Source organism: Ailuropoda melanoleuca, chromosome 14, assembly GCF_002007445.2.
Source record: "Ailuropoda melanoleuca isolate Jingjing chromosome 14, ASM200744v2, whole genome shotgun sequence".
Taxonomy (NCBI): domain Eukaryota; kingdom Metazoa; phylum Chordata; class Mammalia; order Carnivora; family Ursidae; genus Ailuropoda; species Ailuropoda melanoleuca.
Window position 1 is genome coordinate 60,851,046 of NC_048231.1, and position 27,353 is coordinate 60,878,398.

General features: G+C 41.7%; 1 protein-coding gene across 13 annotated transcripts in view; it reads right to left on the reverse strand.

The window, feature by feature from the left end:
* Positions 1 to 186: 186 nt before the first annotated feature.
* OSBPL1A (oxysterol binding protein like 1A) overlaps positions 187 to 27,353 on the reverse strand; it is a 241,083-nt gene continuing 213,916 nt past the window's right edge. For 12 of the 13 annotated variants that reach the window (XM_034643241.1, XM_034643244.1, XM_034643243.1 and 9 more), the window contains 10 exons: positions 16,651 to 16,785; positions 15,580 to 15,677; positions 14,637 to 14,819; positions 10,636 to 10,743; positions 9,666 to 9,755; positions 9,303 to 9,429; positions 7,059 to 7,175; positions 6,363 to 6,486; positions 5,239 to 5,329; positions 187 to 1,396 (listed from right to left, as the gene is read on the reverse strand). In XM_034643241.1, coding sequence (XP_034499132.1) covers positions 1,294 to 1,396; positions 5,239 to 5,329; positions 6,363 to 6,486; positions 7,059 to 7,175; positions 9,303 to 9,429; positions 9,666 to 9,755; positions 10,636 to 10,743; positions 14,637 to 14,819; positions 15,580 to 15,677; positions 16,651 to 16,785 — 1,176 coding nt within the window. In that variant the 3' untranslated portion in view covers positions 187 to 1,293. Of the gene's footprint in view, positions 1,397 to 5,238; positions 5,330 to 6,362; positions 6,487 to 7,058; positions 7,176 to 9,302; positions 9,430 to 9,665; positions 9,756 to 10,635; positions 10,744 to 14,636; positions 14,820 to 15,579; positions 15,678 to 16,650; positions 16,786 to 24,518; positions 24,768 to 27,353 lie in introns of all 13 variants that reach the window. The other variant, XM_034643248.1, reaches the window with a different exon arrangement.

Genomic DNA, 27,353 nt, shown 5'->3' on the forward strand with positions numbered 1-27,353 from the left:
TCAGGCCAGGTGTGTGTCTAGGGGAGCCCCTCATGAGAACACTGACCCAGGGCACCCTCAGCACGTGCTAGTGGGGCCCTGCGGACGGCAGCACAAGGACTTCTGTGTGAGGACACTTGGTAACTGAAGATCAGATTAACTGCCAGCATAAGTGTATTCGAAAGTTTAAGAAACCACACTTTTGGGGAACATTCTAAAGCCTTTATTTAGCATCAGGTAGATTATTTCATTGTAACACTTGTTAACTTCAAGACAGCAATTAAAATAATTTACTGGCAGCTACCTAAAGCCCCTTGGAGCAAGATCTCAGCCTGGGGTTGGGTGGATAAATACCATAAGATTAATGTACCCCAATTAAAGGGGCAAAGCTACTGTACAGGTCTCCATACATATTTTAAGTACACGGGTGCCTTGCAAACCTGAAATGCACAAGACCTCCTTTTATATAGTTTGGTACTTATAATACACGAGTGCAACTTAATGTCTCGTGGCATTTGCCACAAAGTTGAAGCATTTAAAAAGGTTTGTCATCATGTAATGATTGATTAGAATCTATTTCTAGGGCATTTTTGTGAATTGCTAGACTTTATACAAATTTTTAATTCAAACACCTTTTAATTCTAAGGACCTTGATTACAGAAAATTGTAAAAGTAAATTTAGAGTACTAAAATAAGTGAAATACCTTTTCCAGTTTAATTCTTTAGAATTTTCAGATCTGAAAATTCCTGTTCTGAATATTCAGGTAATTTTTCTTTTCAGAGGTGGGAAGGGGTAAACTGGAGAGAATTAGTATGAAGAAAAGCCATCTTTTTGACGTAGTCTTTACAAAATGACATAACCTTCTCTGCATTTGAGCACATAAACATTGTATAGAAGAGTTCTAAACATTTCAAAGTTACATCTAAAACACTCAAGCATGACGGCATAAAAATATTCAAAATAACTTGATTTGGGATTACTATATAATTCCATAAAGCTAAAGTTACAGTTGGGTATAAACCTTCAGTAAATATGGCAACAGCAACCATAAAAAGCATATTCTCCACACAGTTTCTCTTACCTCTATAAAACAGTATTCCAAATAAGCAAGTCTATTTGGATAGCAAAATTACCCATTTTTCCTGACTTCCATCACCAATATCACCTTATGCCCTACTTTTGTTTGGTGAAATGCAAGTTATCTCATGAGCGGGTTTTTTCTTAAAAGATGAGTAGAAACCAAGGAAAAAATTTTAAAACATAGGTTTAAGACTTATTTGTAAATTAGCCAAACACCCTGACTTGTCTGCACTTTAATAAATGTCAGGCAAATTGAAGTAGTTTCTGTCCCAGTAGCTGCCCGAGTAAAGCCAGTCCTGTGCTCCACTGTAGGGGTTAGGACCTTGATGGAACCACCTGTTTAGAGAGAAAGGACAAGATTGATGGGGGGGGAAACTGAAGTCACAGGGTTCCTGCCACTTCACTAGCTCCTGCAGCAATTCACCTCACTCTTGATTTGGGGATTTCCAAAGTGACTTTTAAAGAAGTCCTACTGTTTTTAGAGAGCACCTACATAGAATAATATTCCAAAATATGTAATATTACCACACAAAAGGTTTATGGATTTTTCCACAGCATCTGGCAGGAATACTCAGCAGGAGTAGAATCTTCTGTCTAGTAGGGGGTGTAAGAACAAATCTACTTGTCTGATTGCCCTCTAGCCCCATTCCTTATTTTCTACCAGAAGGTGTGGTGTTGTTTTGTTTTTTTTTTTGGTAAGGAATTAGGATAAGGAGATGAACTTTTACAACATACCTACAGTAACATGGAAGGTATCAGGTTCAGAGTTAATGCCCCCAAACTCAAAGCAGGAGTGGAATGTCCAAGAAGTTAAATAACTTGCCCAAGCTAGTAACTGGTATCAAACTTAAGTTTGATTTTAAAGACCATGATTTTTAAATATACTATGCCACACATCCACTGAAATTACTCTGAATCTGGGTCTCCATTTTCCTCATGCTAATGTAGCTTCTCAGGCTGCACCTCCCTGTTAACATTCCAATCGGTCTTTAATCCTGCAAAGAACTGCCCTAATCATTTCCTTGCCCTTTAAAACCACCACCTAGTTCCCACAGTCCCAGCTTCCTTCAGGTAAGGGAAATGCAAAATTACTTGCTCAGAAGGTTCACAAATCTGCATCACATTTTCTAAGTATGATTTTGTTTTCAGAGTAACATTTGCCATTCATAGGTCTTTGCCATTCTTTCAAAAAAAAAAAAGTGTTAGGTAAACTGCTTCTATTAAAATGAGGTCAGATGTGTTTGATAAATCCCAAATGCTCCTGTTATCCCTAGAGCAGCACAAAATGTCCTTAGAGAAAAAAATGCTTCAGATCAGGCAGATTCCTTGAAGGATCACATTGTAGATGCCCATCAGACCACATGTTCTAGAATATTAACATCTAAATTCTCTATTTAGCTTTTGGGACTTTTTCCTAATTAGAAAATTTAAGTCTACTTTAAATGATCAAGGTTCATCAGATCTGGTTAACCGGAGTGGAAATATATTTAAAAACCATTACTTGATCAAAGTCAGAAAATTCTATCTGATAATATGAAGTATAATTTTACACTCCTTTCGGTCCCCAAAGTCCAAGCAGTAAAAGCACTTCAGTGCTTTAGCCTTAGCAAAGTCAAGCACTTCAGAAAAGCAGACGCATCAAAATCAAGGTAACAGAAAATAATTTAAAAAATGAACCAAGCCTCAGGCCCTGTGTCATGGCGTAAGCAAAGTTCTCTAAAGACCATGTCCGCAACCACAGCCTCTCTTCAGAGGCTGCGTGGCCTGGGAGAGAGTCCAAACACTGCACTAGAGGGGAGCACCTAAGAGTCGATGGTCTGACGCATGGAATCAGAGTTTCCTTCAACTGCTAGTTCTCCTAATTTTGAGCACTCATGTCTGGAAACCTCTGCTGCTATCATCCTACCCCTCCCTACATAAACCAAAAAGTCCAGCTCATTTGTCTTTCTAAACTTGAACATTTGAGACAAGCACGGGTAACAGCAAAGAGGGTAAGATTTCTTTGCTACCACCTTTTATTCAATATTTTTGGGTCTCCAGAGTCTGCAGGTATCAGTAAAACAGCATTCTATCAAGTATGAATTCTGCACGCTACTCACACTGTCCGGGGTGGGGGGGGGCAACATTTCTGCCTCAACACATCACCCCCCTGCCACCGCCGCCACTTCAAATCCTGTACCTCACCAGTCCCTCCACTCCCTCCCCAGTCCCACTACTGTACTCAGTAGTAGTGACGATTCCTCTAGGAAAATAAGTCAGGATTACAAGCAGGCATTTTCACAAGCATGGACCACAGTTTACAGCCTGAAAAATTCTGGAGCCTATACTCTCTTGGAATGAAATCTGTATTAGCAGGAATGCCAGCTTTGAGCATGGAGGAATTTGGGATAGATTCTAATGTTTCTGGGTTTGATTTCTCTGAAGGCTAGTTAGCTCTAACCAGCAGCAAATGTTCCTTTAGAAACGGCCCTGCCCCACCTCAAGCAAAACCGCACTATTCAAACACATCACCAGTCCTGAGAAGAATCCAGTCAGTGAATGTGCACTCTCCTTACAGCAACTAAGAAACAGCTCAAAGCAGATTCTTTTGACAAAGGGTCAGTAGGATCATTTCAAAACCACGTACATTCACATGAGCACTACCGATGCTGAGAGCGAGCCTTGGAAGAAAGGCCTGAGGGGGCAGCTCATGGGCGCAGCGCCTAGGCTGACTTTCAGGCTGCCACACCGCTGTCTGAAGCTCGCTGCTCTGAATGCTAAGACTGACAATAAAAACTTTGTGGACTTTGCACTTACTTTGTACACCTGAAAACGTGACCAGAAAAATAAAGGAGTTAATAATCAGAAATATAGTACGAAAGTGGGGTTTCTGCAAAAGAGATCAGCAATAATGATAACATGAATCCAATCTTTTCAAAGGGATCGGAGGGGAGCTTGGCCTGAACGGCTGATGGACGTGGAGGCTCCCGTCACAGGTCCAGGGCTTACTAGCTGTGTGTCTTCGAGCAAGTCCCCAAAATGAAATACATCAGCATTTGTTTTCTCTGAACAACGAAGGGATTTCTAGTCCACTTTCAAATGGTATTCCACGGAGGTCTAGGGAGCCGTGGTCCGAACGGGGTGGGAGAAGGTGAGGACCGGCTGCGGTACCCCCCACCAACCACAGCGGCTCTGCCTCCATGAGTTCTGTATTTGGAGATTCTTTATGCATTCACTGGCAAAGAAGATTTTTAATGCTAACCAAGCCCCAAAACCACTGGATTAGATGAAATCTAGGGTTATTTCTTGTTCTGATTATCTTTTTCTAAGATGCAAAAGGACTCCCAAATACTGTCTGCTGGAATGCTTGCAAAAGTATGTCCATATTGCCTCTACAATTTACTTAATGACTTTGACTTATGGGACAATGGTTTCTGTGATACAAATGCAGAAAATGTTTTTATTCTATTCCTGTTTACAGGTGATTCTATTACTCAATAAGGTCACTACGCAACTCCTCTCAAAAAAACAATTTTCAGGGGTGCCTGGGTGGCACAGCGGTTAAGCGTCTGCCTTCGGCTCAGGGCGTGATCCCGGCGTTACGGGATCGAGCCCCACATCAGGCTCCTCTGCTATGAGCCTGCTTCTTCCTCTCCCACTCCCCCTGCTTGTGTTCCCTCTCTCGCTGGCTATCTCTATCTCTGTCAAATAAATAAATAAAATCTTAAAAAAAAAATTTTTTTTTCAAAACTAAGAAATTTTATGGCCCACTTTCTATTTCGGAATCGAATCCAAGATGTTCTTTATACAAATCGTATTTCTGTTGCATATCAAATCCCTTGTGTTTGGAAGAGTAAAGGCACTGTCTAAAATATCCTGGATACACGTAGAAGCAATGGCTCTGAACCTATTTTTGTGCCAAAATCTGTCATTCTGGAATTTACTTTCCCTCTTATAATCAGACAAGAACTTTGCCAGACATGGAAGGTAGATAGTTTGCTTAAACCACTTACCTGCAATAACTGTGTGGGAATATTTTAACCTTAATTTTCAAAGAGCCCCTTTCCTTTGTCACACATGCAAGTCTTTCAGCTTGAATACCTGGGGGAACGAGCTTTCCTCTCCAGGCCTCGGAAAGCTCTACAGCCGGGCTCCTGCCCCCGCCCTGCCCCCCACAGTGGCCCGGGGGCCACACGCACCTTGTCTTCCAGTCCTCCTCCGACTTGGACCTGTTCTTGCGGGCTGCTCTTTGCTTTTCCTCCAGTCGTTTTTTTTCTTCACTAGCTTGATCTAAGGTACAAACATGGGTGGAAACCAGTTATTCTACAAGTAGAGACTGCTGGGCACAGTAATGTTACAGAGAAGCATCATCCACATGCATTCGCATGATCTCTCCATTTTATTAGAAAACTGACATTACATTAAAATTTTAACAGGTACCCAAGGCAGTAAGAAGGCAGAGCTGGCACTCTGCCAGTCGCCTCTTTCTACAGTCTCACCCTTAACAAGCTCTGTACTTACCAAAAGAACCTGCTTATTCTTAAGGCCAAAAAAATTATGTCACAAAGCTTCAAAGAAAAATTGGGTGGAAAAACTGAATAAATGTGAATTTTTTCTTAATCCTTGGTGAGGCCTCACAGAGCTCCTTCACATTCCAGTCATAAGAAATCCAAACAGTTTTCCAAAATTCTGGTGCACTGTCTCACTTATCATTCAAAGGGAGCACCAGGCTACCCAGACAGGGACTCTGGGCCTCAGTGTCCCCATACCTCGGACCCCCTGATTCTTTGTGGGGCCCTCCGGGGCGCTGCAGCACTTCTGGCAGCATCCCCACCTCTAGCCACTAGAGGCCAGCAGCAGTTCCCCAGAGGGACAAACTCTCCAGACACGACCACACGTGGGGGGTGGGGGGGAACCCCGCTTCCCTTTTGAGAACCACTAAATTAGAAGAAACGTAACACCAGGTAAAATTGTTATAATTAACCAAGACCATGCTCTTCTTTGAGGCTCACAAGGTAGTATTTAAGTTCTGAAATATAATGCGAACTAATTGGTATATAGTTTCAAGTTCATAATGATGCTATTCTTTTCTCAAATTCCCCTCTGACATTTAAGATCTGTCTCTGGCCAAACGTAGTATAGTAAACTGTCAGGGAGGATCACTGAAATACTGAATCTAAATGGAAGCTACTAAATTTAGATTGAATTTTAATTTAAAAAATCTCTGAGCGAGCCGACAAATGCTTGTACCACAAGATGCACTCACTCACAAAACCCCCTCCCCGCGCCAGGGAGTCTTCACGCTACCCGAGACGCCCCTTACCTATCTCTCCGTTCTCCATGGCTCTGATGTCGGGCCGCAGCCTGCAGTCTGTCTTCGGAATCACGCTCTCCATGTCCTTGTCTACTTCGTTCAAAACCATTGCAAAGCTAGTAAAATTATACATCTGAAAGTATATGTCCCCAAAATGTCCAAATTAACATGGAGCAAGGTATAAGACACCCTGAAAACCCCGGAACGCAGCGGGACTTGACATGATCTCCCTCCGTCTTGTGGGGACGATGGCCAGCCTGCTCCGACCACCTATCTCATGAAGTGTGTTCATCCACGTCCGCCCCACCCATGAGTGTCTCAGAGAACTCTCTAGCAGGCCACACAAACATCCCCCACCCGTCAACTTGAAGTACAACTATAAGCAAAACCAACATTCTTTTCACCTCATTAAAGTCCGTACTTGCTGGACTGGGGTCTGCCTCACCCTGCATCTGGCCAGGGCCGGCCTGACGCCTCAGCCCTTACTGAAGAGGCCGCCACGACTCTCACCCCGACCCAGGGTCACGGACGGCACGAGCGCCCGGGATCTCAGGCGTCGAGGGGACCGGCACACGGAAGTCTCTGCTGGCTTCTGACGGCAGCCTCGCTCGTCTTGGTCGGCTGGCCGGCCCCGCGCCGCCGGGGAAGAGCACCGTCAGCGCGGAGTACGGACCGCGAGGCCCCCGTGGCGGGGCCCAGTCTCACCTGGGCAGAATTTGGAGGCCGTGGGGCTATTCGCCACAGGAGGACACTTCCAGGGATCACAAACACGCTTTCAGAGTCCGGCATGGGCATTTCGTCCGACTCCTCAGAAGTGCTCATCTGCAAGAGCCAACAGACGGGCACAATTGCAGCGCTTTATGACCGGCGCGCTTGCGAGCGGTGAACTGGCCCGCGCACGAGCACGGCTGCGGCAGGAGGCAGGCCCCGCCCCTCTCCGCGGCCGATCCCGCGTGGCTACGGCGGGCGGACGGACGGACGGAGCCGCTGGACGCCCGGACCCAGGGGCTGGGAGCCCCCGCAGCTGCGCGCCGCGGCCCTCAGCGCCGGCTGCCTTCGAGCCCCAACAGTCACCACCACCGCTTTCCACTGCGGTGTTTCCGGGGCTTACCGTAGTTGTTGTTGTTGTTGTTGTTTTAACACAAAACAACACAGTGGAATATTTACTGGAACTTTGTAAGAATAAGAAAAGGTTAAATTCTTGGGGTGGTTAGCTGCAAGTATCAGTGACACAAAACCAAGTACGGATCCTAAAAGCAATCGATAAAAAGAGCAGTTATAAAGACGTCAGGCCCACAGGGACACGGCCATTTCCGCCGGCTGTGGCCCACGGGCTGCGCTGCGCGGGAGGCTCCTGGGCGCCAGTCCTCACGGAACAGCCCGTGAGGACGCAGGAGGACTGCAGTTCTATATAAAGATTTTAAGCCTTTAGAAGGTTAAGTAATCCTCCCAATGTCACACAGTCACCAAATGTGAAACTACTGGGCGAGGTGCTCAGTGAAAATACAGTTTACAGAACAGCAGCAGAGAGGTGACAGCAGCACGAGGAAAAGCTCACCGTGACATCCGAACGCACGCAGGGACCGCAGGAGCCGCCAGCAGCTCCGTGCACACAAGCAGGGGGACCGGACAAGGCGTGAATGAGGGGGAGTCATTTCTCCAAAGGGGAAGGCCACTTGTCTACAAAGACCGACTGGATTCACGGGACAAGAGGGACATGTTCTGGGACTTCGCTCATGTCCGTGGCCCCCACCCCAACTCTGTAAAAGGAGGGGGACGCCACGTGCGCGGGCGAGGCTGTCGCCAGGTGGCCTCGCGCTGGCCAGAGCCGCTGGCACCGGCAAGCAGGGGGAGTGGGAGAGGAAGAAGCAGGCTCATAGCAGAGGAGCCTGATGTGGGGCTCGATCCCAGAACGCCGGGATCACGCCCTGAGCCGAAGGAAGACGCTTAACCGCTGTGCCACGCAGGCGCCCCAGGACCCTGGTTCACTTGATTTACAAAGGAAGCCACTCATAAATACGCCTGTTTCTGAGGAAGATTCGGGCTGAACTGTCACAGGCTAGGGAGTCGCCCCAGGGGAGCCGGGAGGCAGCCCGCGGGACCAGCGCGCGCACACAGGGCTTCTGCGGGAAGCCAAGCGGGCAGCGTTCGCTCCGAGCACTCAGTGCCCCAAGCCACCCCCCCCAACAGTCGTCAACTCGTTTCACACGCTAGGTACTATTATCACCCCCGTTTTACAAACGAAGGCACTGAAGGTGCCAGAGCGAAGGTGGGAAACCTGACTCCAGCCCCCTCTCATCAGTGGCGGAGAGGATTCCTTGCAGGAGTGTGTGCTCTTAACCCCAGGGCCCCCAGCTCCCCGCACACATGGGGCACAGGAACCGCAGCGGGCTCAGCACCAGCCTGCCCGGACCGGCAACCGGCGCTGGCGACTCGTGTGTGCAGGCAGAACGACTCCCTCGACTGCGCTGGACTTCACTTCGGTGGTTTAGACACAAGAGAGAGCAACAAAACTGCTAGCAGGCGTGAAAATGTAGGAAACAATTTTGGAGGCAATTTAAAACCATCAACTGATCTCAACTTCGAAGGCACGTAAACAAAGGAAAAGAACATTTGTCCAAGATGAACTCTTAACTTCCCAAAGCTGTGTGACTTCATTACCGCCGCACGCACAACCGCACACGGCCACGGAAGGCGGGCGCCCGGACTCCGTGGAAGGTAACGGCAAACAGCTACCAGGGCCGGTCATCTGCTCGTTAAAAAGATTCACGGATGTATTTCAACTATACCTCAATTAAATAAAGATGATGCAGGGAAAAAATTATGTGCATTAGCCACAGCCAAAAAAAAAAAAAAAAAAAAAAAAAAGGTCAAACTGTGACCTCCAAAGGATTAGTACAAATTTAAGAGCCCAGTGATTCCTTTGATACCACCTTATAAGATGTTCACCTGTTTGCTGTTTTTCTTCTCCTCAGTATTTTTCTTATCATTTTTTTTGTAGGCATCAAAAATGGCCGGGTCAACACTGTATAAACATTCGGTCCATTTCCCATAGAGGGCACAGAGCTTCTTTTTGCTGTCAAGAGAAATGGATATTCAGCCAACAATTAAACCAGTGTTTTGCTGTAATTGAATCTTACTATAAAGATGCTTATGAATCAGATTCTTTAAAGAAACATATTTCCTTGTAGAAGAAAAATTTTCAACTCACTGAAATGCTTGTTTCCTAGGTTATGGCAGATTTTAATACTGACATTTTATTTAATGGAGGACACCTATACTAACTCTTCAACATTTAAATGGAAACTTTACCTTTTATCTTGAATGTAGCCTTCAACTTTGTGTAATTCCTTACCAAAAAGGCCGCATGGTTTAAAATTCAACACACATTTGTCCCCAGTCCTGTGAAGAAGATATTAAGCTCGGATGACTGTTCACCACGGAAGCAGCAATAGAGAATAATGAGGAAGGTGACCTTTCTAGAGCAGCTGCTCTAGATTTTCTAACACATGCCAGGCTCCACACAGAGGTTATCATGGCTGATCTCCAATTAGTACTGGACTCACCATCAAGAAAAGGTGATACCTGCTGCTATGCAATCAGTACTGGTGTTTCTCCAAATTCACATCCTGAAGCCCTAACTCTCAGTGTGATGGTATCTGCAGGTACTACAGTCAGGAGGGTGGAGTCCTCATAAATGGTATTATCGCCCTTCTAAAGAGACACAAGACATGAGCTCTGTGTCCACCACGTGAGGAGATGAGGAGATGGCTGCTGCAAATGAAGGAGAGAGCCTCCACCAGACCTCAGAGCTACCAGAGCCCTGACCCTGGACTTCTTAGCTTCCAGAACTGGGAGAAATAAGTTTCTACTGTTTAAGCGCCCAGTTGGTTGTGGTCTGTTACAGCAGCCCAAGCCGAGTAAGACACTTGACTAAAGGCACAATGAAGTATTTGAAACTAGCTCTTTTTAACTTTCGTGTTCTTCCCACCTCACCCCCTCCGTGAATAATACAAACTAAGCACTATAAACAAAATGAACTGAGGATGAAATTATAATTTCATCTGTGAAAACTCAGACTTCACCCAGTCTTCCCTAATCAGAAACTTTAATGAGCTCCATTCATTACATGGATGAGCTTCTATTTACCTAAGAGTCCCACTGCCTGGTTCTTAAATTATCATCAGGCTCTATTACAGCTTTAAAAAAAAAAAAAAATGAAGTCCATGGGAATAGGCTGATGACAGTTGAAGGGATAGATAAGAACCCTAAAGCATCTTACTTGTGGTTCGTGATTTCCACATTGCCATATTGCTCAATCCAGAGTTTACCCACAATGATATTATGTACACAGCACGTAGGATTTGTCCATGTGTATGCTTCACTGTGTCTAAAAAACAAAAACCAAAAACCCAGAAAAATAAATGGGAAGCGTTATTTTGTTTTAAAAGGGCATTTGTTTCAAATGCCATTACTCAGGATAACAAATCAGAAGACTGGATATAACTAAGCTCTAAGACTTCAAAACCTCTATTGATGCTAACTCACAATAAAATAGGTTATTGTCTGACTGCTCTTGTTATTTCTTAAAAGGATACAGAAGCTTAAGAGAAAAACCTACACTTTCACTAAATTCCAAAGAAACTATGTATATACCAGTCTACCTTGTTTTATTGTATTTTGCAGATACTGCATTGTGGTGTAAAACTTTAGTAAAACTTTATAAGAAACCACTATACTGCTCTCCAGAGTGACTCTACCATTTTACATTCCCACCAACGATATTTCTGGTTATGTTGCATCCTTGTCAGCCGTTGGTATTACTATCAGTCTTAAAACTTATTTTGATTTTAGCCACTCTAACAGATGTGTAGTGGTATCTCACTGTGATTACAATTTTGTATTTCTCTAATGACTAATGCTACTGAAATCTTTTCATGGGTTTATCTGCCATCTCTGTATATCTTTTGGTCAAGTATCTGCATCATTTGCCCCATTTCTTATTGAATTGCTCTGTTATCACTGAATTTTGAGAATTCTTCATATATTCTGGATACAAGTCCTTTGTTGGATATATGATTCGCAAATAATGTTTACCCATCTATAGCTTCTCTCTTCATTCTCTGAAGAGTGTCTTTAGCAAAGCCTACATTTTTCATTTTAATAAAATCTAACTTATCAATTTTGTCTTTTCTGGATTGTGCTTTGGTATGTATCTGTAAGATGCCACTGCCTAATCCAAAGCCAGAGAGATTTTCTCTTTTCTTCCAAAAAGCTTTACGCAGTTGTACGTTTGATTTTACTCTATGATCTATTTTGAGTTCATTTTTGTATAAGGTGTAAGACAGAAATTGAGGTTCATTTTATAAATGTGCATGTCCAATTGTTCCCACACTATTTGTAGGAAGGACTATCCTTCACTGAACTGAGTCTGCACCTTTGTCACAAATCAATTGACCACATGTCTGTGGATCAATTTCTGGACTCTCTTCTCTGTTCCAATGATGTAGGTGTCTATCCTTTTCCCATTACCACACTTTCTTGATCTCTTGATTTTTAGAGTGAAGTCTTAAAATTGGGAAGCAGCAGTCCATCAATTCTGTTCTTCCTTTTCAAAATTGCTTTGACTGTTCCATTTCATTTGCTTTTCCATGTAAATTTTAAAACCAACTTCTCTATATTAAAAATCATCCTGGGACTTTTTATCTGGATTGTGTTAATATAGATCACTTTAGATTAATTAGAGGAGAACAGATATCTTAACTATATTAAGGCTTCCAAATATACTGAAACACAGTATGGCTTCCATTACTCAACTCTTCCTTATTTTCATCAGTATTGTGTAGTGTTCAGCAAACAGATCCTGTACATACTTTATCATCTTCATTCTGCTACTGAGCCTATCCCAGTTTTTGTATTTGTTACTGTAATTTTCAGTATTAAAGTTTGCAAAAATACTTCCATTTCTTTGCTAGAATGTCTTTCTATTCATTTTAAGGCTGTTCATCTTTATGGAGCATCTCATGGAGCATAGTTATAAGAGCTGCTTTAGAGTCTTTGATACAAATTCAGTATCTCCCCCCAATCAAGGAAAGGAAAGACAGACTACAGCGTGCTCACTCCATTTTAACTAGAATAGGAACCACCTTTGAATTTAAATCTAATTTTATTCTTTTAAAAAAATTCAATTTACTTAAATGAAAAACAAAAACAGTTCACTCATTTCTTCCATCTCTTCCCTCCTACTTCTGGTAATCACCAATTTGTTTTCTGTATCTATGAGCTTGTTTTGTTTTTTACTTTTTCCTTTTTTTATATTTGCTTACTTATTCCCACATGTGAGAGAGCTCATATGGTATTTGTCTTTCTCTGACTTATTTCACTCAGCATAATGCCCTCAAAGTCCATCCGTGTTGTGGCAAAAGGTAAGATATCATTTTTTATGGCTGAATAATATTCCATTTTATTTATACACCGCATTTTCTTTATTCCTCCATGGATGGACACTTAGGCTGTTTCCATATATTGGCTATTGTAAATAATACTGCAATAAATATGGGGAGGGGGATAGTATGTCTATTCAAGTTAGTGTTTCCATTTTCTTTGAGTAAATTCCAGAAGTAGAATTGCTGGATAGTGTGGCAGTTCTATTTTTAACTCCATGAGTTACCTCCACACACTGTTTTCCAGTGTGCACTCCCACCAACAGGGCCACGAGTGTTCCCTTTTCTCCTCGCCAATACTTGTTATTTCTAGTCTTTTTGGTAATAGTCATTCTGATAGGTGTGAGGTGATATCTCATTGTGGTTTTCATTTGCCTTTCCCTAAGGATTAGTGATGCTAAGCACTTTTTCATGTATCTGTTGGCCAACTGTACGTCTTCTTTGGAAAAATGTCTACTCAGATCCTCTGCCCATTTTTAAATTGGATTGTTCGCTTTTTTTGCCATTGAGTTGTAGGAGTTCTTTACATATTTTAGCCCCTTATTAGATATAAGATTTGCAAAAATTCTCTCCCATTCTATAGGTTGCTTTTTCATTTTGTTAATGGTTTCCTTTGCTGTGCAGAAGCTTTCTGGTTTGATGCAGTCCCACAATTTTTTCCTTTTTTTTTTTTTTATGCTGATTTGTTTTGTCTTTTGGTGTTAGATTTTAAAAATCCTCACCAAGACCTATGTCAAGGAACTCATCACCTATGTTTTCTTCCAGGAAGTTTATAATTCTATATTCAAGTTTTTACTCCATTTTGAGTTAGGTTGTGTGTGGTGTAAGACAGTGGTCCAGTTTCATTCTTTTGCATGCAGCTAGCTGTCTAGCACCATTTGTTGAAGAGACTGTCCTTTCCTCCTTTTTCATAAATTGGCCACACTGGCATGGGTTTATTTCTGGGCTCTCTGTTCTTCTCCATCCATCTCATGTGTCTGTTTTTTATGCCAATACTACACTGTTTTCATTACTATAGCTTTGTAGTACAGTTTGAAATCAAGAAGTGTGATGCCTCCAGCTTTGTTCTTCTTTCTCAAGATTGCTTTGGCTTTTCTGTATCTTTTGTGGTTCCATACAAATTTTAAAATAGTTTTTTCTGTTTCTGTGAAAAACGTCACTGGAATTTTGATAGGAATTACACTGAAACTGTAGATTGCTTTGGATAGTACGGATATACACTAACAGCATTAACTCTTATAATCCATGAGCATGGAATTAGAAAACAATCCCATTTATAATTGCATCAAAAAGAATAAAATACCTAGGAATAAATTTAGCCGAGGAAGTGAAAGACCTGTACGCTGAAAACTACAAGACATTAGTGAAAGAAACTGAAGATAGAAATAAGTGGAAAGATATTCCATGCTAATCTTCTTTTTTCTATTGCAAAAGAGAAGAATTTTCAAATCTACCCAATGTCTAAGATGGGTCACACAATTATTATTTAAATATTTCTCAAAGTGAATTTATTTTGAAAGACATTAAAGAAAACATTGCCTTGATGTATAGAAAGCGTTTCTTAAGAACTACCATGGAGTAACTGACTCCATTCTATCTTAAAATAGATCCAACACCATAGTCAAACATCAAGTTCAATTTTTCATACATACCTAAATTGATATACAATGGCTATTGTAGGGCCTCTCAATTCTTTTACAGAAAGGTGGATAATTTACACTGTATAAAAGCTGTTTCTTTTTCTCCAGGTTTTGAACAACACCGTTAGGTCTGTGTGCAAGTGTATATACTTATGAGTAGGCATACATGAAAAGAGTTTAACGGCTTGATTTCAACTCACTCAAGGAGCTCCAAAGTGATGGTTCCTTTGGGTTCTGCTTCCACACTCTTGCCCCAGAACTTCAGTTTGGGGTAGATTGAGCCATGAAAGATGAAATCGTTGTTTAATCCTTCAGCATGAAATGCACTAATGGGTGGGTGATGGCTGACCTGCTCAGAGATGAGTCTGAAACCAAGGTCATCTCTTGAGATCCAAAAGAAAAAAAAAAAAAAAAAAGATAAAATAAAGAAGCTTTATAATTAACTCTTACCATGCAATGTGTACATTACTGTCATTTCAGCCAAAAGGCAATGTTAAAGTATTAAACAGGTTCTAGCTACTTGAACATATCAAAGAACAGGTGCATAAATTTGGGCAACCTGCATGAATTGACAATATTAGCCATGTAAATTTAAAACTTATTTCACTGATATCAAGATGGAGGAACCTAATGTGCTCTTGCGCTTTCAAACATCTACAATACAAATGATATCAAAACTTGGGCAGAGATGAAAAGGAAGGTTCAGAAAAACTAAAGCCAAAAGAATTCCCTAATTGTGGGTAAAGAAGCAGGCTACAGTAAGCATAGAGTAGGTACATAGAATTGTACTTGTAGATGCATTCATTGCCTTTACGCCAACAGTATAAATTTATGTTAATATGTATTAAATGAGTATTAAAAAAAACTCCAATCATATCTTATAATCTATAGGAGGGGAAAAGAATAATTCCACGTGATCAGATATATTGAAATCCTTGTAATTATTTTTCATAATGGTACATTTCATGTATATTTCCACATTTTTGACACAGTCTCTAAAGCAGAACAAACATCGTATCTGTTAACTTGCTCCAGTAAAGCAAAATGTTGGTAATGTTAAAAATATATATATATTTTTCCCTCTTTCTCTGAAAAGCTATATAAATCATACAAAACCCATCTCAAAAAGTGAAAGATCTTTACCGAACTAATTCATAGGTCTCTCCCAGAAGCGGGTTGAAAGGCTTTCCAGTGCGTTCCCACTGAGAAGCAACAGCAGACACAGCAAATGCAGCTACACACTGTGGAACAGAGCACTAGAAGTTAAAAATAGCCTCACTTGCTCCCCATTCTTTTAGGACCGGAAATTCTGCTGAAGACAGTAATTTACAAAATTATTTTGAGGAGTTTAATTACTTTGGATTTTTAATATGGCTCTAGCAACTTAATATGCCAGTGTGGGCATTCAAAATGAAAATTACTGAGTCTCTTGCTCTAGTCATTCTGAGCCATATGGTTTTTATAACACCCTAAGAGTGCTACAAATTCTCTCAAAAACTTTTAAAAAAACTCTCAAACCCCAAATTACTTTTAATTCTCTTAAAATTTTTTACAAAGTACAACATTTTTAGGATTGGGGAAAAAGAGACATAACTGAACATTGGTATCAAGTCCCATAAAGTTGGGAAAAGCCAATCGATATGAATGAAAGAACAGAAGGATTCCATTTAGAATGCCATTGCTTTGTGTGAAGGAGAACAATGTGTCTACTCTGCTCTGCCTGTAACTAACCCTTCCATACACACCACAGAAGCATCCTCTACCCAAAACAAAATTAAGAAAGTGCAAATTCCTTGTTGTCTTTTGTTTTAACCTGTAATAGTGCATATATTTCTTACATACATAAGCATAAATATATGTATTCATGTGTGTTTGTGCCTTCTTGGAAGAAAGAAGAAAAGTTGAGCTGTTTCCGGCAACACCGTGCGACTTTCCAAAACGGAGACTCAGGAATAGCTCACCAACATCCAGATTTGGTTACGGACCACCTTCTGCTTCTCTTGCAATTCTCACTGGTCTCCCCACCATAGTGGCACTCTGGCTAGAGGATGGCAGGGGGAGGGAACACATAGGACGCTCCAAACACTATCATTTTAATAACATTTCCCAACCTCGCACTGGATTTAACACAAGTTCTGTGTGTGTGTTTTTGGGGGTGGAAGTGGTAGAGAAGTCTCTAAGACTTAGCCCTTTCAGTGCTTGTTTGACACATACCTGCATCCTTTCCACAGAATCAGAGAATGAACTGGCCTTATGGATGAGGTACGTATGCTCCATATATTCAGTGAGTCGCTGCAGGAAGCTCAAAGGCTCATTAAATATAACTGGCATGGTGATCTTGGACAGTTCCTATTTCACAAGAAAACGGAAACGGTGATGTCGCATAGACATGGCAAACTTACCAGCTGCCATTTTTACCTAACATGTTCCTGGGAAGGAAGTAACAGAAAACAACAGCCCATGAAATTTAATTAGTATGAGTTCAATTTCACAAATCTTTCCAGAGCACCTAACAATATGGAGTATATTGTTTTCGGCATGGAAGGAAACACAAGGACTACCCAAACAATCTCCTTGACTTCGAGGAGCCCACGATCTGATGAGCATTAGATGATGTATATTAATAAATCTGCCTTAGACCAGAATTAGGAAATGGGTAGAAAGGTGATGTGGACACAAAAAACAAAAATCTTCACAGTGAGCTAATGATCAGTGATATACCATTTTTGTGCTAATTTTCCAAAAGAAATTTCAGACTGTTTTTGAACAACATTGAGGTTTCCTGAGCACTCAGATCTATACTTTGTGGACTCGGTATTAGAAGGCTATAATGCATTTTATGGAACAGGTGTTAAGTTCTGTCTGCTAGAATGACACAGTCACAACAGACTTCCAAACATAATGTAATGACTGGGCAGGGGGGGTTCTGACTTGAATTTCAACTCTGTTTACCTTACCCTGCCAGCAAACTGCTTCATTAGTTTTTTAAAAAATGCATTAGGTAACAAATTTATCTTGGTATTCTCTAGAATATTCTGATGATCTTCCCAACCTTCCACCTACATTATTTACCATTCCTTTGGAAATCAGGTCTTTCATAAAGTCTGCTGACTAAACCTACGTGGGTCAGGTGAACATTCCCAGGGCTTGAATGTCACCTGTCTTAGCTCTGACCTTTCCCCCCTCAACATCCACATTCTTATTGATCTGTACAATTAAAAATAATGTAATCTTCACAAAAATACAACTGGAGTGCATTTTAAAAAAAATTAAGCTCATTCATTACCATAAAATATTGCAAAATAGACAGATATGTAGCAGCTCAACCTAATTAAAAGAAATGGTAGGTTTATTGGTGTCTCACCAGGGAGATTAGGAATCTAGAAAGAGATAAAGAAAAGAAGGCTGCACTATGTTTACTTTGAGATCTCATTAACTCCAGAAATTCACTGTTCAACGAACAACAAACAAAAACAACAAACAGAAGTCTAGGACCACATGATTTCACTGGTAAATTCTGCCAGACTGTATTCTCAAACACTTAGAAAAAAAAAAATAGAGGAAACACTTCCAAACACATTTTATGACGTCAGCATTATCCTGATACCAAAACCAGACAAGGACACTACAATGAAAAGAAAATCATAGACCTGTATCTCTGAAGAGTACAGATGCAAAATACCTCAACAAAATGTTAGCACACCAAATTCAAAAGTACATTAAAAGGATCATACACCATGATCATGTGGGATTTATTCCAGGGATGCAGGATGGTTCAACACCACAAATCAATAAATGTAATATACCATGTTAACAAAATGAATGATTAAAATCATATGATCATCTCAATAGATATAAAAACTGCATGTGACAAATTTCAACATCCTTTTATGATAAAAATTCTCAACGAAGTGGGTAGAGGGGGAACATACCTTAACATAATAAAGGCCATATAGGACAAGTCCACAGCTAACATCTTGCTTCCTGATTTCAAACAATATTACAAAGCCGAAGTAATTGACATAGTATGGTAGGGGCATAAAACTGGACATGTAGGTAAAGAGAGTACAACAAAGAGCCCAGAAACAAATCCACACATATATGGCCAATTGATTTTTGACAAAGGAACCAAGAATACATAATGGGGGATAGTTTCCTCAATAAATAGCGCTAGGAAAACTGGACAGCCAGATGCAAAAGAATGACACTAGATCAGTGTCTTACACCATTCACAACAGTCAACTCATAACAGATTAAAGAATTTAACATAAGAACTGAAACCATAAAACTCCTAGATGAAAACACAAGGGATAAGCTCCTTGTCATAGGTCCCACTCTGGTTGTTTTTTTTTTAAAATCTGACACCAAAAGCAAAGGTAACAAAAACAACAACAAACAACTGGGACTATATCAAACTGAAAAGCTTCTGCACAGCAAAGAAAATCAACAACGTGAAATGTCAACCTACAGAATGGGAGAAAATATTTACAAATCATGTACCTGATAAGAGGTTAATATCCAAGATAGATAGATAGATAGATCTCCATCCTCTTCAACTCAATAAAAAAAAAAAAGATTAAAAAATGGGCAGTGAACTGAACGGACGTTTTTCCAAAGATGACATCCAAATGGCCAATAGATACATGAAAGGTGTCTAACATCACTAACCATCAGGGAAATGCAAATCAAAACTACAATGAGATACCACCTCACATCTGTTAGGATGGCTATCCTATAAAAGAGATGAATGGCTGGCAATGATATGGAGAAAAGGGAACCCTTATGCACTACTGGTGGGAATGTAAAGTGGTACAGACACTACGGAAAGCACAGTGGAGGTTCCTCAAGAACTTAAAAATAGAACTGCCATATGAGCCAGCAATTCCACCTCTGGATATTTACCCAAAGAAATGAAAACACTAACCTGAAAAGACATCTGCACTCCCAAGCTCATCAGAGCATTATTTATAATAGCCAATATGGAAACAACCTAAGTGTCCATCAAAAGATAAATGGATCAAGAAAAGTTGATTACTGTGGTCAAGAAAATCTCTTTCTCTCTCTCTCTCTCTCTCACACACACACACACACACACAGAGGAATATTATTTGGCCTTACAGAAGAAGAAAATCTTGCCATTTGTGACAACATGGATGAACCTGGAGGGTGTTATGCTAAGTCGGACAAAAAGACAAATATGCCATACTATCACTGATATATGGAAAACAAAACAACAAAAACAAAACAAAAATACAACAAAGGGCAAACTCATAGAAACATAGTAGGGAGGTGGGTGCCAGGGGCTGCAGATAGGCAATATAGGGAGAGATTGGTAAGTCAGTACCATCTTTTAGTTATAAGAAGAATAAGATCTGAAGATCTCATGGATCTCATGGCAGCTATATTTGGTAACACTGTTATTGCATAAATGAAATTTGCTAAGAGTAGAATTTAAATGTTCTCATACAAAATAGAGTACGTGAGGGGACTGATGTGTTAAGGGGATGCTTTCACAATGTATACCATATCCAATCACCTTGATGTATACTTTAAATATCTCATAATTTTGTCAGCTATACCTCAAAGAAAATCTCTTCTACAGCAAACTTGCAGTAGAGAATACACATTAGAAATTAAATTTTTCCAAAATATCTTTGAAATTTTATTTAGCATCTACTAGGTGCCAGGCACTGTTTTAGGCACTGGGTTACAAGACCTGGCAGGGTCAACCCTGACCTGGAATGCCCTGCTCTCTTCCCTTAACTCTTGTACATCCTACCCACATTTCAAGGCCCAGCCCACTTCTCTCCTCTTCCACCATGCAACGGCTCATTGATTCCTCACTTCTTCCAACTCCTGGAGGACCAGAACCTAGATCTCTCAATTCAGCCCTTGATCAAGTATGAGACTGCATGCTGCTACGTCAGCCCATCTCGCTAACTCTGAAGTACTGCAGTTCCGGGGGGAGGGAGAGTATCTGAGACTCCGCCACACTGCAAGTGCCCCTACCGACATGCTCCCCTGCAGTCCCCGTGCCCACAGACTCGGTGCCTGTTCAGGCATTTATCACAATGCACAAGACTTCTCTGACTCTTTCACTGGAATACAAGCTCCTTGAAGTCAAACCCTTTTCTTTAATTTTATTTATTTGACAGTGAGACAGCGAGACAGAGAACAAAGATAGGGGGAGTGGGAGAGGAAGAAGCAGGCTCCCAGCAGAGGAGCCTGATGTAGGGCTCGATCCCAGGACTCCAGGATCACGCCCTGAGCTGAAGGCAGGCGCTTAATGACTGAGCTACCCAGGCACCCCAAACCCTCTTTTTAGTGAGCACAACAGTTCACATGGCAAAATGTCGGGTGAAAAGGTAGGTTACAAAGCAACATGTTCAAAAGTAGGCTTTACAGACCTAGAAACGAATGCCAGAAGGTCACAGCACCAAATTAACGGTTGTTGCCTTGAGGAGTGGGTAGTACAGTGATCTTAATCACCTTCTTTATGCTTTTCTGTATTCTCTAAGTTTCCTAAAATGAACACGTATTGCTGTTTTAATCAGGAGTAAAACAGGAGATTTATTTTAAAGTCTAATACTTTCAGCCTCGCAAAAAGCAGCTAACAAGCTTGCACCTCAGAAACTGGACCACCTTACAAAACGCACACACACTGACATGCTAATCGTAAAATGTACAAGAGAAAAAGTCTAAGTGGCAGAAGGGAAAAAGAAGAGCAACAAAATCCACTCAGGTTAGTCCACTCCTAAGTTCCAGGGACAGTGAAGTGGTTAGAAGAGTGAACTCTGAACAGAAAGCAGGATGGTGGCTGCCGGGGGCTGGGGGAGGGGAACGGAGAGCTACGGGTGACACCGGGTATGAAGCGTCACTTCTGCACGATGAAAAGGTTGGGTGGACGGTGGGGACGGCTGCACAACAAAGTGAATGCACTAACTCCACTGAATTGCATGCTTAGAAATGGTTAAGATGGTACATTTTATGTACGGGCTCTGAGATCAAAGGCCCCTTGCGACCTCATGCTGTGTCACCATGCGTAAGTCCCTCACCTCTCCCCAAATGGGGATTATCATTGTGTATCTCACGGGGCTTGTAAAGGTTAATTCATATAGGACACTTAGAACAGTAGCAGGCAGACAGTAAGTGAGCCATAAACGGTAGCTATTATCGATAAGAACACATGCAACAGTGCCAGGTCCTCCAAGATGCAGAGAGGCAAGGGGGACTCAAAGATTAGGATGCTTCGCCCTGTCACCTGGGAGGCTGAGCTGTAGAAGTTACTCAGAAGGCAGCATGGCTTCCAAGTTCTTTTTTTTTTTTTTTTCTTTAAAATTTTATTTATTTTAGAAAGAGAGAGAGCACGTATGAGAAAGGGAAAGGGCAGAGGGAAAGGGAGAGAGAGAATCTTAAGTATACTCCATATCCAGAGTGGAGCCCGATGGGGCTCGATCTCCCAACCCTGAGATCATGACCCGAGCCGAAATCAAGAGCTGGCTGCTTAACTGACTAAGAGTCAGATGCTTAACCGACTGAGGCACCCAGGCACCCCCCTGGCTTCCGAGTTCTGGCTTTCAAGGGTGAGGGATTGAAGGAGAGGACACCTGCCTCTCCTGGAGCCCCAGGCAGGATGCACAGCTGCAGACCCGTGACAAGGCTCTCTGCCGGCTGGCTGCCCCATCCAGTCACCAGGTGAACCACTTGAGCCCTATCCGTCGACTAGTATGCGGCCCACACTGTACTGTGCTTGTTCTCTACGTGTCACTTTATCATGTACAACAGCAGGCTAAGACTTCTTCATTACAGGAATGAAGAACTTTACTGCTCAGCTTGACTATGGAATCCCCCCCCCCCCCCCCCCCCCCCGCCAACAGCACTAGAAGGACAAAATACTCCCCGAGGCAGTAGGTGTGCTGGGGTGACAGCACTTCGCCTGCGCCTAGTTACAGCAGATCAGATGAGAATCCCGGCCTAGGGACTTTATCTGTCATCTTGAAAGCAATGCTAGCTGCGCTCTAGCTCTTCATAGATATCTTCCCAGGTAAAATATCTGGGCAAGGATGGGATGGTCAAGGGTCTACCAGCCACTGGTTACTCAACACCAGTTGGCTAGACTTTACAGGAGTTAGTGAGTCAGTGAAAGAGGGTGTGCTGTAAACTGGAGACCAAAGCACAAAGGACATGGTTTATCATCAATTCAATGGGCAGATCATTTTTAATCGTTTGAAAAGCTCCTAAAATTCCTAACTAAGCTTCTTTAAATCCAATGTTGTAATCCAAAATAATCCAAACACCTTCTTCCTACTTCTTTTAGTAACTCAATGTAAGCACTCAAGGAACTAAAAAGGCACACATCTGGGCCAAGTAACAGAGAAGGAGTACAAAGGAAAGAAAAAGATCCCAGAGAACATATACACATAAATTAGGTCCATGATAACCCCCTCACCCTCTAAGAAGAGTATAAAAAGCTTTTTTAAAATATAGCAATGGACTTAAAACTTTGTTGCTTCTATTAGTTGAATTATTTTAAAGTAGTCTTACAATAATTAAAACCTACAGTTCCCTAGATATGTAATGAAAAACTCAAGTGACAAAAACTATATTTTGTTCTGTCTTGGAAATTTATAGTGACAGCATTTTTACTTCCAATGTAATATAGTCTGGTATTGAACTCTATAGATGCTGTATACAAGTAATTAGTACTGTGTAGAGTCCAATAATAGGAAAAGAAACAACGCACATTATGAGGGTCAGGTTTCAGGAAGAAACATTAGCTGGACTACTTTTATCGCTGGGAGCATCAGTCAGCTGGCAAAATTAAATATTTATGCCAGGCAATTCCACCCTGTGACCCAGCTAAAAACAAACTTTAAATTTATCCATGCAAATTAATTGCAACCAATGATGAAACTGAAGAAACTCTTAATTGCAATTTCTCATCCGCTGACAAACTGAGAATTAAAAAAAAAAAAAGAGAGAGAGAGAGAGAGAAGGCCGCTTCATCACTTGAGCACTACATAAATGACCTGAAAGCAAGGCCAAGTTTGATCCCAATGAAAATGGAAAATATTTTATATATGTAAAGTCTAACACTGTAACACCCAAATGTACAAATATTTAAGACCTGGGTTACCCAGAGAAACTTAACTTAGGTCTTAGGCTAAATCTGTCTGCTCATTTGCCCAGGCAGGCAGCTTGCAGGCCAAGTCCTCACCCAGGAGTATGACCCAAGCACTAAGTGGGGTTCTAGACTCTTCAGTGATGGTCAAGTGCTAGTGGCAGTCCTGGCTCCATTCCTTGGATGTGCCTTCTGCAAGATGAAGTTGGTACTGGCTCCTTCCTTCACAACCCCCACCCCCCCTCCCACTCCATACAACTCCCACAGCTACCAAGGATCCCTCTTACATCAAAGGGCTTTGGAGGGTCAAAGGTCTCTTTCATTATCTGCTGCTGCCATAAGATGCCTACCATCTACTAGGTTATCTTGCACGAGAGGGTCTTGCTGTCTGAATACCACTGATTATGCCCAAAGCAGTCACACGTAGAACTCCCAAGACAGCCCTCCTGGGACCATCTGGATGGGCAGTTTGAAAAAAGCCTGCTGTCCTTCATGCCTTTCGCTGTTGGTTACAGCACTGTTCCTCAGCTCTCGGAGACCAGCCCAGGGGAACACAACAGGAGAACGAGTGGAAGATAACATGGTCAGAAATGAAGGAACTATGGAGCAGCAAAGGGGTGTGTGTTTGTGTATGAACTGAACCACACTCTGCACACCTTGGTGCAAACCAATGGTAAAAACAAAGATGACGACAAGAAAAGCTACGAGGAGAAAGATACACAGAAAGATATTCCTTTCCCATTCTTCCTGTCTAGTAGCTGAGTCTTTTCAGACTTGGCTGGACAACCACTGGATAGGAACACAGAAAGATGCCAGACGCACTGGCTGAAGCTGGGACTGGATCTCAGTCTTCACGCTGTATGCACTCACCGTCAAGGCACAGAGACTGTCTGGTAGCCAATGGCGGGGCTGCTTTACAGGAGCCGATTTCCATAAGCTCAGCCACCACAGGCGCTCTTACCTGTAACTGGCAGGCCCCAGCAGGCCCCAGGATTGGATGTGATGCTTCTGCGATGGGCAGTGGAGGTGGGGAGTGGGTTGTGGTTGGGGGAGGACACCTCGCACCGTCCTGAATCATAGCAGAGTACGCCTGCTCTGAACTGTAAGACGCTGCAGGGCGCCACCTGAAGGTGGGGTGAGAAGCACAGAACTGGGATCTGCGAAGCCTTTTTAACTGAGGCCCCATTCATCTGGAGAGCTCCATGACTTTCTGTTTCAGTTAAGGGAAAGACTTGACATTAGAAACGGGTCCTTTTGGCCATTTCTCCCATATTGGGGTATTCTGATTTCAGATCATTGTAAAGTGAGGTGTAAAGGTGCTAGGTTTTGTTTAACTGCTTTGCTGTTTCTATTCCCCATCTCTCAAGGCAGTGTTTATAATGTTCCAGCTGTGGCAAAGCTCCAAATTTTATTCTAGGTCTGTACTGATCTTAGACGTAGAATTAAAGAATGGGACAGCTGTCACGGTGACATATACTAACATGGTTATCTGACCCTAAAAATAACATCACACTTCTGACTGTTGACCTGGGCTGTGTCTGAGTATGGTCTGGCTCTACGTTTGTGTGGCAGGTACCCTGCATCAAGTGAATGAGCTAAAGCTGTGCTTTTGAGGGAACCATTTTAAAGCTCATGGTAAGATAAAAGCATTTTATCAAAAGTTATTATATTGACACAGGTGTGTTTCAGCGAAAACTATTTCCATTTTCTCAATCCCTTCTCACTATTACAAGGTACATGTGAGTGAGAGGAAAGAGCTTCATGAAGAAGAATTACGAGCCCTGGGAAAGCTTCTCTGGCTACAGTTCCTAGAGACCAGACACCTAGGACTCCAACGGAGGCTAACAAGATCTTTTGCAAGTTAAAGTTTTCCAAATTTTGTTTTTAGCAACAACGAAGAGGTCCTGAGTTGTCAACTTACGGATCATAAAAAAATAAATTTGATAATATATTGTTATCTGAATTTTGGTACACAGTTGGGAAAGGGTCAAAGAACTGAATGATATTGCTAGATGTTTTAAAAAAACCCAAAAACCCACCACTAAACTCCTACTCCCATCTGTCCATTAATATGAGCAAGGTTTCTTAATCCTTGAATCTATTAAAAAATAACAATCATTACTGAAAATCCTGTCACATTCCAGCAATAGGGGACATTCTCAGATATCAAAACCTAACAAAAAAAATCCATTTTACGAATAACATTTTAACTTTTATGTCAATATTTCCATAAATTTTGCAATGCTTATTTTGATCACTCTTATATTAATACTTATAAGAATAATTTGATGCAGAGAAACTTTTATAATTAAAATCTTATGGTCATAGGATATATGCTGTCAAATTTTTATTTTTGTACATATTTTTGTGATAGCAAAGTATGACAGGGTAATCAATAAAAGACCTTCAAAGATAAAAACGTTCAGGATAATATTTCATAAGAAATATGGAATGGAAATATGAGTTACAGGAACAAATGGAACTATAAACTTTTCAACTTTTAAAGAACAGCTTGCTCTTGCACTCAAATCTCTATGGTATTTGGTTCCACTGGACATTTTCACTTTAAAAGGTCAGTTTTTATAAGTACATCAGAACTTTTTCATCTCTGATAATAATCCAATACTAATATTCTAGAACTTCAGCATATTTAGCAAACACAGAGTTGGCACCTGCAGAGCCATGAGCAGAAATGCCTACTCCACTTTTGTGCCTACATACCTCACTTGCCTCACCCTGGTGCTGGCCCTGGGTCCAAAAGTCACTAAGTATGAACACCCGTGACCTAACCTCCGGGTGAGTCCCACCAAGAAATCCTAAAGGGATGGGAGTGAAGAGGAGGAAGAAAACAGAGGAAGCACAGGACAATGGGATTATGAGATTAGAGTCCTTCAACAAAAGGACAATGGGAGTAAGGAAGATAGGTTTCAAACCACTAACCAGTATCAGTATTAATTCTGAGCTGGGAATCTTTTTTGTAAAAGCTTCAATCACAGAGAGATTTAGAATTGAATATCAGTTATGTAAAGTATTCATTTCATGTAGTCTAATCCACCATTTGGTAACATAATCCTGTCCAAAACAGACTGGAAGAAAAAAGGAAGGATGTCATTAGTTTTAGAAACCTAAGTCTCCATATTCTTTTTAGAAAGAAGCAAAGCAAAAGGTGTACGTATGTGGAAGTGGATGATGGGGTCAAAGCAAGCCTGGCTGGGGAAGGGGCTGCAGGGTGCTGAGGCCCAGGATGGCGAATGTCTGGAGAAGATACTCGGACTCTCCTTCCTGATTAAGACAAATTATACCCAGACCATACCCGACAGATAAGCATCTCTCATGATTTCATAAAAGCCAGGTACTTTGGTTTTTGTTTTAAAGATTTTTATTTTTACGTAATCTCTACACCCAAAGTGGGGCTTGAACTCACAACCCCAAGATCAAGAGCTTCAACGCTCTACCGACTGAGCCAGCCAGGCGCCCCAAAACCATGTCCTGTGAATAATGACACTATACCATAAAACTATATCATCATATGGGGCATTCTTTTTTTAAAAAGTTGGGACTGGACCCAGTTCAGTGTAGAACTGTGAACGCTCACACTCTCTACTCTTATCTCCTATGTTCCTCAACTTGACAGAGACATCATGAAACGCTATGGTTTGATACCAAATATCCTCTGCTACTTTTAAGACTTATTATTATAAAACTGAGAAACTGGGAACGTGAAGGTCTGGGGAGGAGTTGGCTGAAAGAAATGTACATGGCTTTTGTAACTGAGATCTACCCACAGAGAAAGGAA